General features: G+C 44.8%; 1 protein-coding gene across 4 annotated transcripts in view; it reads right to left on the bottom strand.

Moving 5' to 3' along the window:
- VWCE (von Willebrand factor C and EGF domains) overlaps window positions 1–16,335 on the bottom strand; it is a 103,143-nt gene that overhangs the window by 38,824 nt on the left and 47,984 nt on the right. For all 4 annotated transcript variants that reach the window (XM_029582810.1, XM_029582811.1, XM_029582812.1 and 1 more), the window contains 3 exons: window positions 11,125–11,210; window positions 8,419–8,536; window positions 951–1,036 (listed from right to left, as the gene is read on the bottom strand). In XM_029582810.1, coding sequence (XP_029438670.1) covers window positions 951–1,036; window positions 8,419–8,536; window positions 11,125–11,210 — 290 coding nt within the window. The remainder of the gene's footprint in view (window positions 1–950; window positions 1,037–8,418; window positions 8,537–11,124; window positions 11,211–16,335) is intronic.

Genomic DNA, 16,335 nt, shown 5'->3' with positions numbered 1-16,335 from the left:
GTTTACCCAGCCTGTGCAATTTAGTCCTTGTTGGTTGTTATCTGAATATAAATGCATCTTTCTTCATTCCCCCCTGCCATTGAAGCAGAGAGCTACTCTGGATATGCATTGAAAGTGAAGTATCAGGCATGTTTGGTTTGGGGTAGTAACCGCCGTAACAAGCAAGCTACTCCCCACTTTTTTGTGAACGCAAATCCTTTTATCCACATTTCCTCTTGCCGTTGAAGCTGGTGAATCCATGCTGCCCCTGGTCCAGCAATTCTCCCAACTGTAGATAGTTCACTATTCTTTCTTTCAGCAGCAACTCCATTACTTTTCCCACCACCTCTCTCCTTTGCCATCTCTCCTCCCTTCCTCCAGGTACTGTCTCCCACTTTGACCACCTCTAGATGTTCTCCCACCCCCACGCCTGACACACATTCCTACAGGGCCTTGACAGGGCAGTTCTTGGCCATTGTATCTCAGCCTGGGTCCCGTGGTCACTGGCATCTCGGCAGCAGCTTCTCGGCCTCAGCACCTGAGATCAGTGCTGGCAGCACCTTCTCAGCTTGGGCCCCGCCGCCAAGATCAACAGCAACTTTTAGATATGGTTTCTGCAGTTCTGCACACATCCAGCTCCCACCCACGCATCAGTGATGTCAGATTACAGGACATCTGCAAGGGACAGGTTGATTTTGTCACAGTTTGAACAGAAATGATTATATAACTGCTATTCCTTTAAACATACACAGCGTGCTGAAATACTAATCAAATCCCAGTGCTTGCTCTCTTAGTAAAGTGTCATGAAACAATGCCCTTTCTTATGTTTCTTTAAATACAAACATTTAAAAATGGCTTTGGAGGAGATCTGAAAAGAAAGTAACCCATTTATAGTTCAGTGATTGACTTGCCCCAGTGTTTCACTCGTGTGGGTGCCTCACTAGGCTGCATAATGTATTGAGGCTATTCACCTGGCAGATGCAGATCTCACAAGGATCACCAGGCGACCAGATCTGTCCAACTGGAAACTCAATCCCATTGTCGTCAACAGGACAACCTAGAAAAAGATAAAACAAACCCAGGACAAAAGGTTAAGGAGAGAGAGACCCAGGCCCACCCAACTGGCACCGGAACTGCAAGGCTGTCGCGGGATCCCATCCCCGCGACGGCGAACAAGAGAACCCACGCCTCGCAAGCCATCACGGCACACATGGGGAAGCGCTGCTGCGGCCGTATGGCCAACCGGTCTTCCTGTTGAGGGGGGGAGCGGAAGCGCCGCGGGCAGCTTCCGCTTCCTCCCCCCAAAGCAGGAAGATCAGCTGCCTCTCCTGCTGCCACCCGTTCTCCTGCTATCTTCGGACCAAACGGCCTGCCGAACTTCCTGTTTGGGGGTGGGGAGCGGAAGCGCCGCGGGCAGCTTCCGCTTCCTCCCCCCAATGCAGGAAGATCAGCTGCCTCTCCTGCTGCCACCCGTTCTCCTGCTATCTTCGGACCAAACGGCCTGCCGAACTTCCTGTTTGGGGAAGTGGAAGCGCCGCGCACAGCTTCCGCTTTCTCCCCCAAAGCAGGAAGATCAGCTGCCTCTCCTGCTGCCACCGGCCTCCTGCTATCTTCGGGCGTCGGGCCGTATGGTCCACCGATCTTCCTGCTTGGGGGGGGGGGGGAGGGAGGAAGCGGACGTTGTGCGCTGCGCTTCCGCTCCCCCCCCCCGACAGGAAGTTCGGACGCCCGAAGATAGCAGGAGTCCGGTGGCAGCAGGAGAGGCAGCTGATCTTCCTGCTCTGGGGGAGAAAGCGGAAGCTGTGCACGTGCTTGAATGTGTATGTGTGGATGAGACTGGGAGTGTGTGTGGGTGAAAACTGGAGCCTGGGTGTGTATGTGGGTGAGAATGGAAGCTTGAATATGTGGGTGAATGGGAGCTCGAATGTGTGTATGTGTGGTTGAGAATGGGAGCCTGGGTTTGTGGGTGGGTGAGAATGGGAGCTTGAATGTGTGTATATATGGGTGAGAATGAGAGCCTGGGTTTGTGTGGGTGGGTGAGAATGGAAGCTTGAATATGTGGATAAGAATGGGTGCTTGAATGTGTGTATGTGTGGGTGAGAATAGTACCTTAAATGTGTATATGTATGGATGAGAATGGGAGCTTGAATATGTGTGGGTGAGACTGGGAGCATGGGTTTGTGGGTGAGAATGGGTGCCTGGATGTGCGTCTGTGTGTGCATAAGAATATAAGCCTGGGGAGGGGTGAGAAAGTGAGAACTTGAATGTGAGCTTGGGGGGGGGGGGGAGAGCATATGAGAGTGAGAGCTTGAGTGTGTGAGAGGGAGTCTGTGAGAGAAAGCGTGTATGTGTGTGTGTGGAAGGGAAGAAGACAGTAATAGAAGAAAGACACTGAAAAGGAATTAGGAAATGAGCTATAAGGGAAAAAATGGGAAAAAGAGACCAGGACCAACTGATTAGAAAAATACAAAGATCAGACAACAAAGGTAAAAATATATATCTATATTTTGAGATGTTAGCAATTTAAATATAAGCAACACAACCGCTCTCTCAAAATTTATGGACAGGTAGGAGCCGTGTATAAAATCGTAATAATAAGAAGGCTAAAGTACCACAAATCACCGTGAATTATGTTTGTATCATTAAGTAAACCTCATACTTAGGCGTAGATGTGAATGCTATGCTGCATAATTTGGCATTATTTATCAGTAAAAAAACAACTAGTAGACCTGCATGCCTACAGCCCACCCATGTTAACCTTGTGCCCACCCAAAAAATCAATTCTGGCTACGCCACTGGTTGGTGAAAGCTGCCTCCTGGACAAGCTCCCAACCCCAGGTCCTGGGGATAGCAACCCTCCTGGATCAGCTCCAACAACCAAGCTGACAGGAGAAACACATTCTCCCAAAAGGAAAAGAAAAATGAACCGCTGGAAGAGCACAACCCATCTGCCGCCTCTCCTAAGCTACCTCGAAAACCAGGTCTCACCAGGATTCATGGAGTCCCCTTTATCATCTTTGGCTAGAGATGGTCCCTCCTGTCACTCAGACACCTACACCCCCCTGTAACGCCCATGGCTGAACCATTCCTTATTAGATTACTGGCATATCAGACTGCAATCTCCTAATCCAAAGTGGTTAGGACCAGATCACAGGCAATATATACAATATCATATATGTCAGCAGTTCAGTTGTTAAATCTTCATTTTACAAACTTCATCTGTTAAAACCTTTACTAGGTGCAAACAACTTTCATTCTGTGCTTCAAGGTCTCGTATTAAAGAATACTTGGGGCTTCCTACATGTGCTATTCATTCATTGCAATTGATCCAAAACTCTGCTGCCCATATATTAACAAATACATGATCATATCTCTCCTGTATTATATACACTTCCCATAAAAGAACGTATCCAATGCAAAATTCTGACTATTGTACTCTATTTATTAAAACAAGATTCCTTGGTATGGCTTTACTCATCTTTACGCTTATATAACACAACCAGGCAATTGAGATCAGCTGATAAAAATGTATTGGAAGTCCCTGCTGTAAAAATAGCAAGACTCGACCCTACCAGGAATCGGGTGTTTTCCATTTTTGGACCCAAACTCTGGAACATGTTTCCAGAGTGTCTGTGAATGACCACTGACCAAAAAGAATCTTAAAAATTATTTGTTTAAACAGGCCTTCTATATGAAATAATAATGCAATCAGGAACCTTTTTGATTTTATAGGATGCAGAATCTTTTTTTGATTTGTCTTTTAGACATTGCTTTAGTGCTTGTTATTATAATTTGTGTTATCTTTGTAAACTGCCCTGAGCTACTTCTGTAAGTGGAGGTATATAAAACTTCTAAATAAATAAGTTTAATCTATATCAGCCAAAGAAAAGGAAAGGATAGGGTTTAAACAAGCAGAACCAGCTAAAACAGGTTGCAGCCACATACCCAAACTTAACCCCTTCTAGGAAGCAAACAGACATTTCAACCTGCAGATCTTGCAAGCCCTATGTAGGAAACGTTGTTCTGGGTACTTACTAATTAGCCTGTTAGGAAGTAGTGGATTAAGAACCTCTTGGACCCTAGACACCAAGAGTCGGCATGGATCTCCACCCCCACAAGTCTACTCTCATATAGACTTATATAACAATCGAATTATGGAGTCGAGAGGCCTCATAATTTTGGGGGAGGGGGGACCATTGGCATCTGCCCACTGTGCCTATTGGGCAAATCTCAATCTCTGTTGATTCAGCTGTGAGACTGAGATTCAGGCTACAGCTGAAGCTCAGTCTCTGTCTTCCTTTTCTTGAAACAAAGACTCCTGTTGCACCTTGGAGGAGTTCCAGCTATTTTTCCTATTTAAAGCTTGAGGAATGGGTGAAGGTTTGGCAGCTGGGATTCGAAGCCAAGAAGTGCACAGCTGTGCATTTTGGGTGCAGTAATCCAAAGGAGCTGTACATGATGGGGGGTGGGCCAAGAGACTGATGTGCAAAGACCGAGAAAGAGACTTCAGAGTAATAGTGTCTGACGATCTGAAGACAGAGAAGCAACGTGACAAGATGGTGACTCGAGCCAGAGGGATGGATGCTAGGTTGCACAGAGAGAGGAACAACCAGGAGGAAAAAGGAGGTAATAATGCACATGTACAGGTCATTGGAAAGGCCTCACCTGGAGTAAAAGTACTATGTTCAGTTCCGCAGCTCATATCTCAAAAAGAATAGAGAGGGGGTAGAAGCGATTCAGAGAAAGGCAACATAATGGTGGAGAGGAGAGAATGGGGCACTTTTAAAGCTCTGGAATTTGTTGCCAGAGGATGTGATTAGTGCAGTTAGTGTAGCTGTGTTTAAAAAAGGTTTGGATAAGTTCTTGGAGGAGAAGTTCATTAACTGCTATTAATTAAGTTTACTTAGGGGTAGATCTTTAAAAACTACGCGATCGTGTACTTTTGTTCGCGCACCAGACGCGAACAAAAGTACACTGGATTTTATAAGATAAGCGCGTAGCCGCGTGTATCTTATAAAATCCGGGGTCGACGCGCGCAAGGGGGTGCACATTTGTGCAACCTGTGCGCGCCGAGCCCAGCGCGGCCTGCCTGTTCCCTCCCCCCACCTTCCCCTACCTAACCCATCCCCCTGGCCCTATCTAAACCCCCCCCTACCTTTGTCGGCAAAGTTACGCCCCGTAACTTTGCGCGCGGCCGGCAGCCCCCCTCCGGTCCCGGGGGCTGGTCCGGAGGCCTTGACCACGCCCCTGGGCCGGTGCCACGCCCCCAGCCCGCCCCTGAAACGCCGCGTCGTTTCGGGAACGTCCCCGGACACGCCCCCTCCCTCCCCTTTTTGAAAGCCCCGGGACTTACACGCGCCGGCGCGGGTGGGCCTTTTAAAATCCTCCCCTTAGGGAATAGCCACTGCTATTAATTGCATCAGTAGCATGGGATCTTCTTAGTGTTTGGGTAATTGCCAGGTTCTTGTGGCCTGGTTTGGCCTCTGTTGGAAACAGGATGCTGGGCTTGATGGACCCTTGGTCTGACCCAGCAAGGCAATTTCTTATGTTCTTATTAATAATGCACACGAGTCAAACCTTTTCCAATGAAAAAGCAGTAGAGCTATGGGTCGCGATGTGAAACTCCAAGGGAATAGACTCAGGTACAATGTCAGGAATTATTTTTTCACAGAAAGGGGGGTGGATACGTGAAATGCCCTCCTGGAAAAGGTGATGAAAACATGCATGTACGGGAAAAGCATGGGATAAGCACAGAGGATCCCTAATGGCTAGAGGATGGAAATGAAGAAAAAGGGCTAAGCTGTGGTAACTCTTGGAGTAACATTTCTGCAAGGGGATAACCTGCATGGAACAACAGCTACAACCCTTAACAGAAGGCCTGCGCGTAAACCACACCGCAGACTGAATGGACCATTTTAGTTTTTATCTGCTGTCATTTACCATGTTACTATATATTTTACAGGTAGCGCATGCTTTTTCATTAGTAGCTCAAAGGCAAGGTGCAGTAGGTATTTCCTTGTTGTCAGAGGGCTTCCAATCTAAGTCTGTACCTGAGACAATGGAAGGTGAAGGTCACAAGAAGGGTCAGCAGGATATGAACCCTGGCTTCCCTGGTTCTTAGTCTGCCGCTCTAGCCCCTGGTCATGGGACAGTACTATTTTTTTTTTCCCTTTCCCTCTTGAGAACTGTACTAACGTGCAGGGGGGGGGAAGTATGGGTAGACTAAGTCTGTAAGAGGGAGGTTTTTGTATTTTAGTACTTCCCCAGGAAGTTGGGTGGGCTGCTTTTTGTTTGATGTAACAAGGCCTATTCTCCTGAGCTTGCCTTTAAGTGCAGTGAGCACCCTGGAGTTTAATTTCATGACTCCTAGTTCTACATTTTCATTACCAATGGAACAAGGGCAGTTTTCAAAGCTATTTCCCTGGGCAAATTGGCTGTCTGACGATGTTCCTCACTTGGTTCAGCCAAAAGAATGCGCGCTGCGAGATGAGGCCTGTCCCGTTAGCCGCATTTAGGGGAGGCATTCCCAGGGGCACGTTTTGGCCGGGATCAGAAATGAATGCACGCAGGTTGTGCTTTCAAGCCGACATCTGTTATTTTCTTTCCACAATCTTCTGGCCCACCAAGCGGGCGCAAAAGTCAGTGGGTACACAGTTTCAAAGTGAAAGTAACCTGCGCACTTTCTGTCTGAATCCACGAGTTAAAAAGTACCCACCCACTTTGCCCCAAAGTGAACATTCTGAAAATTACCCCTTTACCTCCCTTAATTACTGTTTAATAAATATCCCCTTTTATATATATATATATATATATATTTTTTTTTTTAGGAAGCTTACCTATGTATGAAAGTAACTTGTGCTTCCCTAACCAGCCCATCACTCTCATTCGACAAGCTGCTCTTCTCTGTGCCATCATAACCTGCTTACTCCATGATATGCCGAATGCCAGGAACAGCCATCTCAGACTGGTGCATCATGCCGCTGCCTAAAACGCTCCCTTAAAATCTTAAACCCTGGCTCTTCTTGATCGAAGTGTTGTTGATTTGAACTGTGATCACAGTAATGGATACATTTCACGGAACCTCATATATCTCGTCTGGGTGTAGACTGTAAGCTCAAAAGAGCAAGAACTGTTCAGGTGCATGGGTGCAGCATTGTACACATCTAGTAACTCTATAAAACAATAGTAGCAATAGTAGAGCACTGGTCCGCTGAAAGTTTGTGTTTTGTGAGCTTGTTTTCCTCCCAAGCAGTACACTGAGTATCCTTGCTAGGAAGGAGGATCATAGGTGGAGGGCATTACGGGTGCCATGGCGATTAGAATCAAAAGGGTGCAGATGGCAACATCTGCTGCAAAGGACCAGAACAGAAACCAGGAGTGATGGCAATTTCTGAGAGAAGGTGTTTAGTAAGAATTGGAAGCACAGCAGTAACTACAAAGTATAACGAAATCAGTTTTATCCACGAGGTGGATAACATGCTAGATGATCTTCTCTAGAACTAAAATTATGCATGCCAAGCACAATTAGCAAATTTTAGAGAACCCAGTGCAATCCTTGTGGTCATCACAAGATACTCGATAGTCTAATATCCTTCATAGAAGGAATACACAATGTGATACTAAGATCAAAGTATTTTCATGTATTAGACCTTCTGTGGACGGCTATCCCAAAGGATCTATATATGATGGGGAGTTACTTATCCTTCAGGAAGCACTGTGAAGCCTGGTTGTTTTCTTCAGCCTTTGATTAGTATGTTTTCCAGCTCTGTTGGATGATCTGCTTTCTGTTTTTGTTCTGTGATGTTATGATTTTAATTTGACTGTCATTGTTGTATGTGGGTACTGATGGGTACTGTGTAATTTTATTGTACCGTATTTTTATGTTTCTACTGCAGTCTCTGCTTCAATGGCAGGGGGAAAAGACTGATACTTCACTTTCAATGCATTTTCAGCATAGCTCTCTGCTTCAATGGCAGGGGGGAAAGAGGAAAAGAGGATTTATATTCAGGCAACAACCAACAAGGACTGAATTACATAGTCTGGGTGAACAAATAATTATGGGTGTAGCTTGCTTGTTACGGCGGTTACTACCCCGAATCAATTAAGCCTGATACTTCACTTAGATGCAGCTCCAGCATTGTTCTCTACATCAATGGCGGGGGTGGAAGGTAACTAGAACCAAAAAGTTACTAATAAGGGCCAAGAGTTACAGATAAGTATGAGAAAAAAAAAGTGTGAAAGCTTGCTGGGCAGACTGGATGCGCCGTTTGGTCTTCTTCTGCCGTCATTTCTAAGTTTACCCAAAGCAGTTATGGGTTTGGCAGAAAATACATGTAAATAAATGCATAAACAAATAAATTAAAAAAGGATTACTTGTTTCCAAAAAAACTAACAAGATTGAGAGTTCTGTCTCTGAAAGTATTAGGATGAAGCTCTCACCTGTAACTGCTGAGGTCTTCTGGCACCTGAAACAACAGTGCCCCAGTTCCAGCAGCCAGTCCTCCCTGGGGCAATCCAAAACTGGGCAAGGGGTAAAAGAACATTCCACATCACCATTCTAGAAAAGGATGACAGGGTTTTAAAAGTTTCAGAAAGGGCCACTATATTATACTTCCAAACACTAACCCTATTCATGTTACTGGGCTCATTATCTTATCATTGTGCTATGCTGTTTACATTTTTTGCCTGTGCTATGCTGTTTACATTTGTTCCACCTATGGGGTGGAAACTTTGAGCTCAAACAACAGATTACCATTAAGGAAAGTTGCAACTGTCTGATTTTATTAACCATCCAGCAATGTTTCAGCATAAGTCCAGAAACAGCAGGGAGTTTCAGTTTTCATAGCATGAAGACACCCAGGTTCGCCCTTCAATTCTCACGCCCATCCTCTCAAATTCATGCTCAAATAGAAAACACTGGAAACGGAGGTCAAAGGCTGCAGCTTTTTGCATTCAGTACTTGAGATCACTAAACACCAGTGTCATTTATAACACAACTAACAATCTCCAACTGGCCTCTGTAGCTTAATCGCCACAGCCCAGCAAGCCAACAGTACTCCCAAGTCTCGAGATCTGTAGGCCCATCAATCTCAGGCCACCCGCCACAACAAGCTAGGGGCCCACTACCTTCTGGTCTGAACCCAGACCCACAGCACATCGCATCCTGACACTCTAAATCCTATTAATCTCCCATCATATGCTCGGGTACTCCCCGCTGCAACAAACCACAACACAGAGCAAAACAACAATAATGAAAAAAGAAATACCAAAGAAAGGGAGGATGGGTGGCAGCAATATTCAAAGCAGTGGAACCACCGATACACACCTGCTCAGTTTTAAAAGCCAGTCCCTGGGGGGGGGGGGGGGGAATGTTCAAACAGTCCTCGTGCACCTGAGCCAGCCACAGCCATGCACAAGATCTCCTATCAGCCAATTACCAATCTCCTAATTCCCCTCTCCTCCCCCGAAGGCCTGGAGACCACAAAAATTGGTCTTTCCAGACCGAGGAGGGAGAGGGGTTATGGGGAGTGGCCGTTTCTCTGGCTGACTTGAGTCCCACGTTTATCTTAGGCAGTGCTGATACCAGCCCGCACTGCCATTCCAATCTTCCTAGACACAACAGTTCAGTTGTATGCAAGGTGATAAAACAGAGAGAACTCCATGGGTAGCCAAGCCGATGCCCCTTTGCTTCTGTAGGATTTAGGTTCAAATCAAACCACTTTTTTGCCTACTGTGAAATATCTCACAGTTGGAAGCACTGCAGTAAAGTGGTCCTCCAGAAAGGAGAGAGAATCTGCTTAGAGGATCATATGGTTCTTCCCAGGCACATTAACAGACCGATGCAATAAAGTGTGCCCAGTCTAGCGCACAGGTTAACGAGCGGTTGGCCGCATGTTTTGGACACAAGTCCATAACCCTTGCTGCAGTAAGGGGATCAGACCTCCAAAACATGCATCCAAACAAATGCGTAGCTAATAGCGCTCATCACATTTAAATGCCATGTAGATGAAACTAATAGCTATTACCTCACAAGGCAAAAAAAATCACCGTGCACCCAAGGCACACTTTTTAACATGTCAAAAAAATAACCGTGCACCCAAAGACGCACTTTTTAACCTGTCAAATTTTATGCCTGCCCCGGGCACCCAAGAAAGATGAACGTGCACACGTTAAAAAAAAACGAGCGCCCAGTTTGGATGCATGTTTTTTACAGGTTGCATTGGCCTCTAAGAGCTTAACAGGGAGTTTGTGCTTAATCCATGCTAATCTTTCTGCAACAGCATTAATTAGAGACAAACCAGCCTTCTCTTCCCACCCTGAATGCCTCATTTATCCTCTTAGCACAGGGTTGCCTGGAATTTACCAAGCGAGCAGTAGTGGTGGGGAGGTTACAAAAGGGGTCCTGATGCTTCAAAAATGTAATGGGAAAGAAAAAAAGGATTTTAAGGAAGCAAACAACACATAGTTGTTTGCTTCCGGTGGAGCGCACTGTTAGCCGAGGGTTGGGTGCACGTTTTTGACGCGCTATTACCCCTTACTGTATAAGGGGTAATAGCGCGTCAAAGGGTAAAATAGCGGGCCTCCGACTTAATATCATAGCGATATTAAGTCGGAGGCCCCAAAAGTAAAAAAAAAAAAAAAGTAAAAATTTTAAATTTAAAAAACAATTAAAAAATCGGCCCAAGGCCCGGAAGACAGACACTCAATTTTGCCGGCGTCCGGTTTCCGAACCCGTGGCTGTCAGCGAGTTTGAGAACAGACGCCAGCAAAATTGAGCGTCGGCTGTCAAACCCACTGACAGCCACTGCTCCTGTCAAAAAGAAGGCACTAGGGACACGCTAGTGTCCCTAGCGCCTCCTTTTACCACGGGCCCTAATTTGCATAGGCCACCCTCCTGAATCGCGCGCCCAGGAGAGTAGCCTGTGCGCGCGCCGGGAGAGCGGGCGCTCGCCAGCTCTCCTGCGCGTTTTTCTGTATCGGCCTGTTATAAAGCTAACACTTCACTTCCAGGTATCTTTAATTTTTGGATCCATATTCCACAGCATTTAGCCAACTAACTCGTGACTTATCCTTGTTCTGATTCAGAAAATTATAATCACATCAAATTTTCTCTTCTTTAAGAAAACAATGCACAACAATTCATACCCGGCAAACACACGTTCTGCATTTATCTCCATCCTGACTGAATTCAGCTCCATGAGGAAAAATCTGACCTTGAAATACACATTCAGCTGTGGAAGAAATTAAAGCACAGTAATTCATTATTGCATTTCTTCCTTCACTGAAAACAATCATCTTCTATTGCATTACATTATTTGGCTTTTCTATGAATGCAATTACACAGTTTCCCCAGCAGTATTTAAATCTGCATAAATGATAACAGCAACAAATATTGAGTAGGGGAATCAGAGATCTGAAAAACTGAATCTGCAGAGATGGATCCTAAACTTCATGTGGAACTTGAGAAGAGTGAGGGGTTTTGTTGAAGGCCTGGTGGTAGTTCCTTCTAATGGATGGGACCAAGAGAGAAAGTACAGAAACAAGAAGATGCTTGAAGAGAGGCGGGGCTGACAAAGCGATTCATGTTTTGTGATGGAGGTGGTGAGCAGAAAAATAATTATTACAGAGGAGAGGTAAGACAGCGCAGGCACCTAAACTGCCTTCTAGAATTGTAAACAAGATTTATTTATTTATTTATTTTGAATTCTTATATACCGACATTCCTGTAAAGTATACAGATCATACCGGTTTACAGTGTAACAGAACTGTCGTGGGGGGGCGATTACAAGGAACATAAAACATTAGAATATCAGAACACATTGAACGTAGCACATCAGAACATTAGGACATTTTGGAAAAGCTGAAAAACATTATAACCTGAATGCGAGAAAACTATAAGACGTCCATGTCGTAAAATAGTGTATAAGACATTAGAATTGATGATTGGATTCAGGAGAGTGAGGGGGGGGGGGGGGAAGAGAAGGGAAGAGAAAGTAGAGGGAGGGATAAGTCTGGCGGCAAGGATCAAAAGGTGGGAATGAGCGGGTGGCAGTAGCAGAGGAAAAAGGCGCCCTGATGAGGGCAAGTGGGCTGTGTCGCGAGTGAGGTGTGATCACTTTATCCTCGCGCCTTGGACCATGTCGTTCGAGAGGCGTCAAGGGTAGCTTGAGCTTCGGGGAAAGCTTGCATGAAGAGCCACGTCTTTAGGTATTTCTTGAAGGTTTGGTGACTAGGTTCTTGCCGTAGATCTGGCGGAAGAGTATTCCATAGAGTAGGCCCTGCTGTTGATAGTGCACGTTTTCTAAGCGATGATTTGGCAGGGGGGTGCATACAGGGAGCCTTTGTAAGCACTCCTGACTGGTCTGTCTGAAGTGTGTGGACGGAATTTATTACTGAGCTTGAGAGGGGCGATATTGTGGATGTCCTTGTGGATCATAATGAGAACTTTGAAGGAGATCCTGAATTTGACGGGTAGCCAGTGAAGTGACTGAAGTATGGGAGTGATATGGTCTCTTTTATTGGAGTTGGTGAGAATCCTGGCGGCAGCATTCTGGACCATCTGCAGGGGTTTGATGGTTATGGCTGGGAGGCCGAGTAGTAGGGAATTGCAGTAGTCTAATTTAGAAAGGATAATAGCTTGAAGCACCAGACGGTGCTTCAAGCTATTATCCCATTAAGTACCATTAAGTACCCATTAAGTATCCCATTAAGTACCAGATGTACTACTTAATGGGATCCAATGAAAAGAGGCTAAAGTGTGTGGTGGGAAATATGAGTTAGATGCCCAATTCTGGAGTCAAGAAAACCTACCAAAATACAAATTTTAATAGACAAAACAAATAAGAACAACTCAGTGACTGTATAACTCGGTGAGCGTCAAATGAAATAAAATTATAGACTGTGTGAATGTTGAATAGCTGAGATCTAACACTAGAAGAAAAAACGCAGTCATGAGTATTGATGGAAAGAAAAGAATCCGAAGCGATATTTTAGTCTGTGGCAGAATACAAGATAGAGAGAGGAGTAGAATAAACTGAAATGGAACCTGCAGGAGAGAGAAATCAAGGTGAACGTGGGAGAAAAAAAAAAAGAGTACCTCTGTCTGTGAAAATCCAACGTATGCATGCTGTTCTCCTCCCCTGACAAACACTCCCCTAGAAAAGCCTCTTACCCAGCTAAGAGTACACATACTGGGCCAAATTTTAAAAGGTGCACGCGGGTGTAAATTTGTTCGCGCAACCCAGCGCGAACAAATCTACTCCCGATTTTATAACATGGCGCAGGCAAGGGGGTGCACAATTGTGCAAGTTGCATGTGCCGAGCCGCGCAGCCTTCCTCCATTCCTTCCAAGGCTGCTCCTAAATCGGAGCAGCCTTGGAGGGAACTTTCCTTCCACCTCCCCCCACCTTCCCCTACCTAACCCGCCCCCCATCCCTACCTAGAAACCCCCCCTTACCTTTGTCGGGTAAGTTGCGCCTGCCTCCCGGCAGGTGTAGCTTACATGCGCCGGCCAATGGCCGGCCCCCGATCCCAAGCAGAGCAGCAAGTGGCCGCTGTGCCTGGAGGCTCCGGCCACGCCCCACTCTGACCCCCCCCCCCCGGACCGCCCATGCCCCGCCCCTTTTTGCAAGCTCTGGGACATATGCGCATCGCGGGGCTTGCACACGCCGCCGAGCCTATGCAAAATAGGCTCGGCGCGTGCAGGGGCAGATTTTCAAAGGCTACGCGCGTAACATCAGGCGTAGATTTGTTCGCGCCGGGTTGCGTGAACAAATCCACGCCTGCGCACACCTTTTAAAATTTGGCCCAGTATGTGTACTCTTAGCTGGGGTAGGCAACTTCTCAGGCCAGTTTACCTGAATAAATACCAATTTAGGAAAATTATCCTCCACATATCTAAATGATCTCTTGTGGATCCTTTCTAGTCCAGTTTCTAACCCTGTTATTCTGTTGAAGCAGTCAGGTTTTCTCACTTGGCCTTCCTTTCTGCCAATTTGCTCTATGCTAATTCTGCCATACCTATCTGCAGTCTTGACATTCTGTACCATTCTATCTTGCTTTCCTCTTCCCTCTGAGGGTATTTCTCAGTCTGCTCTTTCTTGATTGTCAACTTACCTGCTTGGGTGTTTTTTCAGTTATCCTGGAAAGGCTCTCTCACTCTCTCTCTCTCACTCTGCCATCCAGTCACTTACTGTTGAATTCTTCAGGGGGTTTATTTTGGTTCATTGCTTTTCTCTACATTTGTCCTCTTGGATCTAGTTCTCTTATTTTAGAATTTTTAATTTCATATTATTGCTATGCAGATGGTTCCTAGCTCTGCTCTTTTCCTTTCATCTTCTGTTCTATCCCTTGTTTTCGACTGGTTTTCAGTTCTCCAGTTGTTTCCTGAAGTTGAATTATGGAGAAGACTGAGTTCTTGTAATTTCCCTTATCAGTATCACCTTAATCCTCCTTTTCTTTCTTTTTTTTTTTTTTTCTATGTCTATTTCATATACGTATACCGCGCCTTCCTTAAAAATAAAATGATCCAAAGCAGTTTACAACATGATAAACATGCAGTCCTTCTGCCTTATTGCTGCGTCTTGGAATTTTAAGCTTATTATGGGAACAATGTACAAAAAATGCAATGAAAAATAACACATTTTTAGCACAGGCATAACAACATGATCACAGCTATACTAATGATAGGCGTAGTGCGCATGCATAGTACTAAAATTAATACATAGATTGCCACGGTAAATAAGTTGCATTTAAGAAACCCCTGAACTGATTCATATGAATATCAAACCTTCCTCCCAATTCACCCTATGCAAGTTATTTTGTGATCCTGCCCATCACATGCCACTGGGAATGCCTTGCTGACACATGGCTGCAAGTATGTGTGTTATGGAACACTGCCTGTATTTTTTTAACAGATTGAGGGATGCTAATTTTCAGTCAATTTTCTTAGGTAAATTGCTGTTTACCCACATAAATGGCTTCGAAAATTGCCCTCATTAAATTTAGCTTCTGCTCTAGGGCCCTTTGTAGTTAATGAGGTCATTAGCATGCTATGTACCTGTTCAGCAGTTTCCAGCATGTTAACTTTTAATGCATTGGTACAGTGAATAAAATGGAAGTTGGGAACCTTTGTACATAGTACATTAATTACTGTGCATACCAACAGGGGTTAGGGCGCACATTCATTTTGACTCACTTGTGTGGATGGACCCTTCAGAGCTCTAAATTCCCCTCCAGCCCTTCATTTCTCCCACTGCCAAAATGACTCATTATCAACTCCTTTATGTAATGCATCTTTCCTTGCAGTAGCTTCCTTAACCTGCTTTCTCAGGTCTTAGTAATTTTTACCATATTTCTGCAACTCATTAATCAGTTTTACTGCTCCTATTCTGCATCTAGTCTAGCTTGTTTAAAATGATTGCTTTCCAATAAACATGAGCTTACCCATGTTACTCCCCTTTAGCAGAGTTTACATTCATTTCTTATTTATTGTTAGCTCATATATAGGGGGTTTGGTTCTTTATGGCTCTTCATGGACTTGGGCCAATCTATCTTCAGTCTTTCATCGGTCTTTATTGCCTGTCTCCACTTAATGTGTTTCTTAACCATCTTCCTTCCTGCAGTTCTCCTTTTACCACCACCACCACCAAGGCTTTATTCTTGTTATTTAAAAAAATAAAAAAGGCACACCTCCGTAATAAATGGAGTATATTCTTTAATCACGTAACTCAACAGGGACAGTTATTTTCAAATGGGTGCACAGGCACGCACTGACGCCCAGAGATGCGGCAATTTTATAAGATACGTGCACATACATGTGCATGCTATAAAATAGCCTTGGTGCACATATATGTACAAATGTAAGCAATAAAGAGACACCCCACACAATTTTCTAAAAGGCTGACTGGATACAGCTAAAGGAAGTTACTGGAAAAATGTGGCACTGTCAAATGTTTATTGTAACACAATGAAATACACCATAATGTAAAAGATCAATAAAATCTTCCAAGAAAGTTCAATAGTTGAGTACTTTTATAGCAATAAAGAAGACACTCAATTTAATACATACATAGGATCCTTTAAATGATCTCTCTTAGTATTCTATTTCCAGAACACATTTAAATAGTCGACATGTTTCACATATATGTGCACTTAATTTTAAGCTTGTGCGGGCCCAGCAGTGTAAATCAGGTTTGAGTCATGTTGTGAGGGGATTTTATAATAGGTGCACAACCATGCCATTACCAGTTTCACTAGGTCCTCCAAACCCCACTTACCCCTTAAACCCATCACAGATGCCTGGAAATAGTTTTATTAAGGCTTACACATCCTCCATAGCAGGGGAAAAGTTACATG

Source organism: Rhinatrema bivittatum, chromosome 17 (assembly GCF_901001135.1).
Source record: "Rhinatrema bivittatum chromosome 17, aRhiBiv1.1, whole genome shotgun sequence".
Classification (NCBI taxonomy): domain Eukaryota; kingdom Metazoa; phylum Chordata; class Amphibia; order Gymnophiona; family Rhinatrematidae; genus Rhinatrema; species Rhinatrema bivittatum.
The sequence above is the reverse complement of the archived record's forward strand: the minus strand, read 5'-3'. Positions and strand labels throughout refer to the sequence as shown.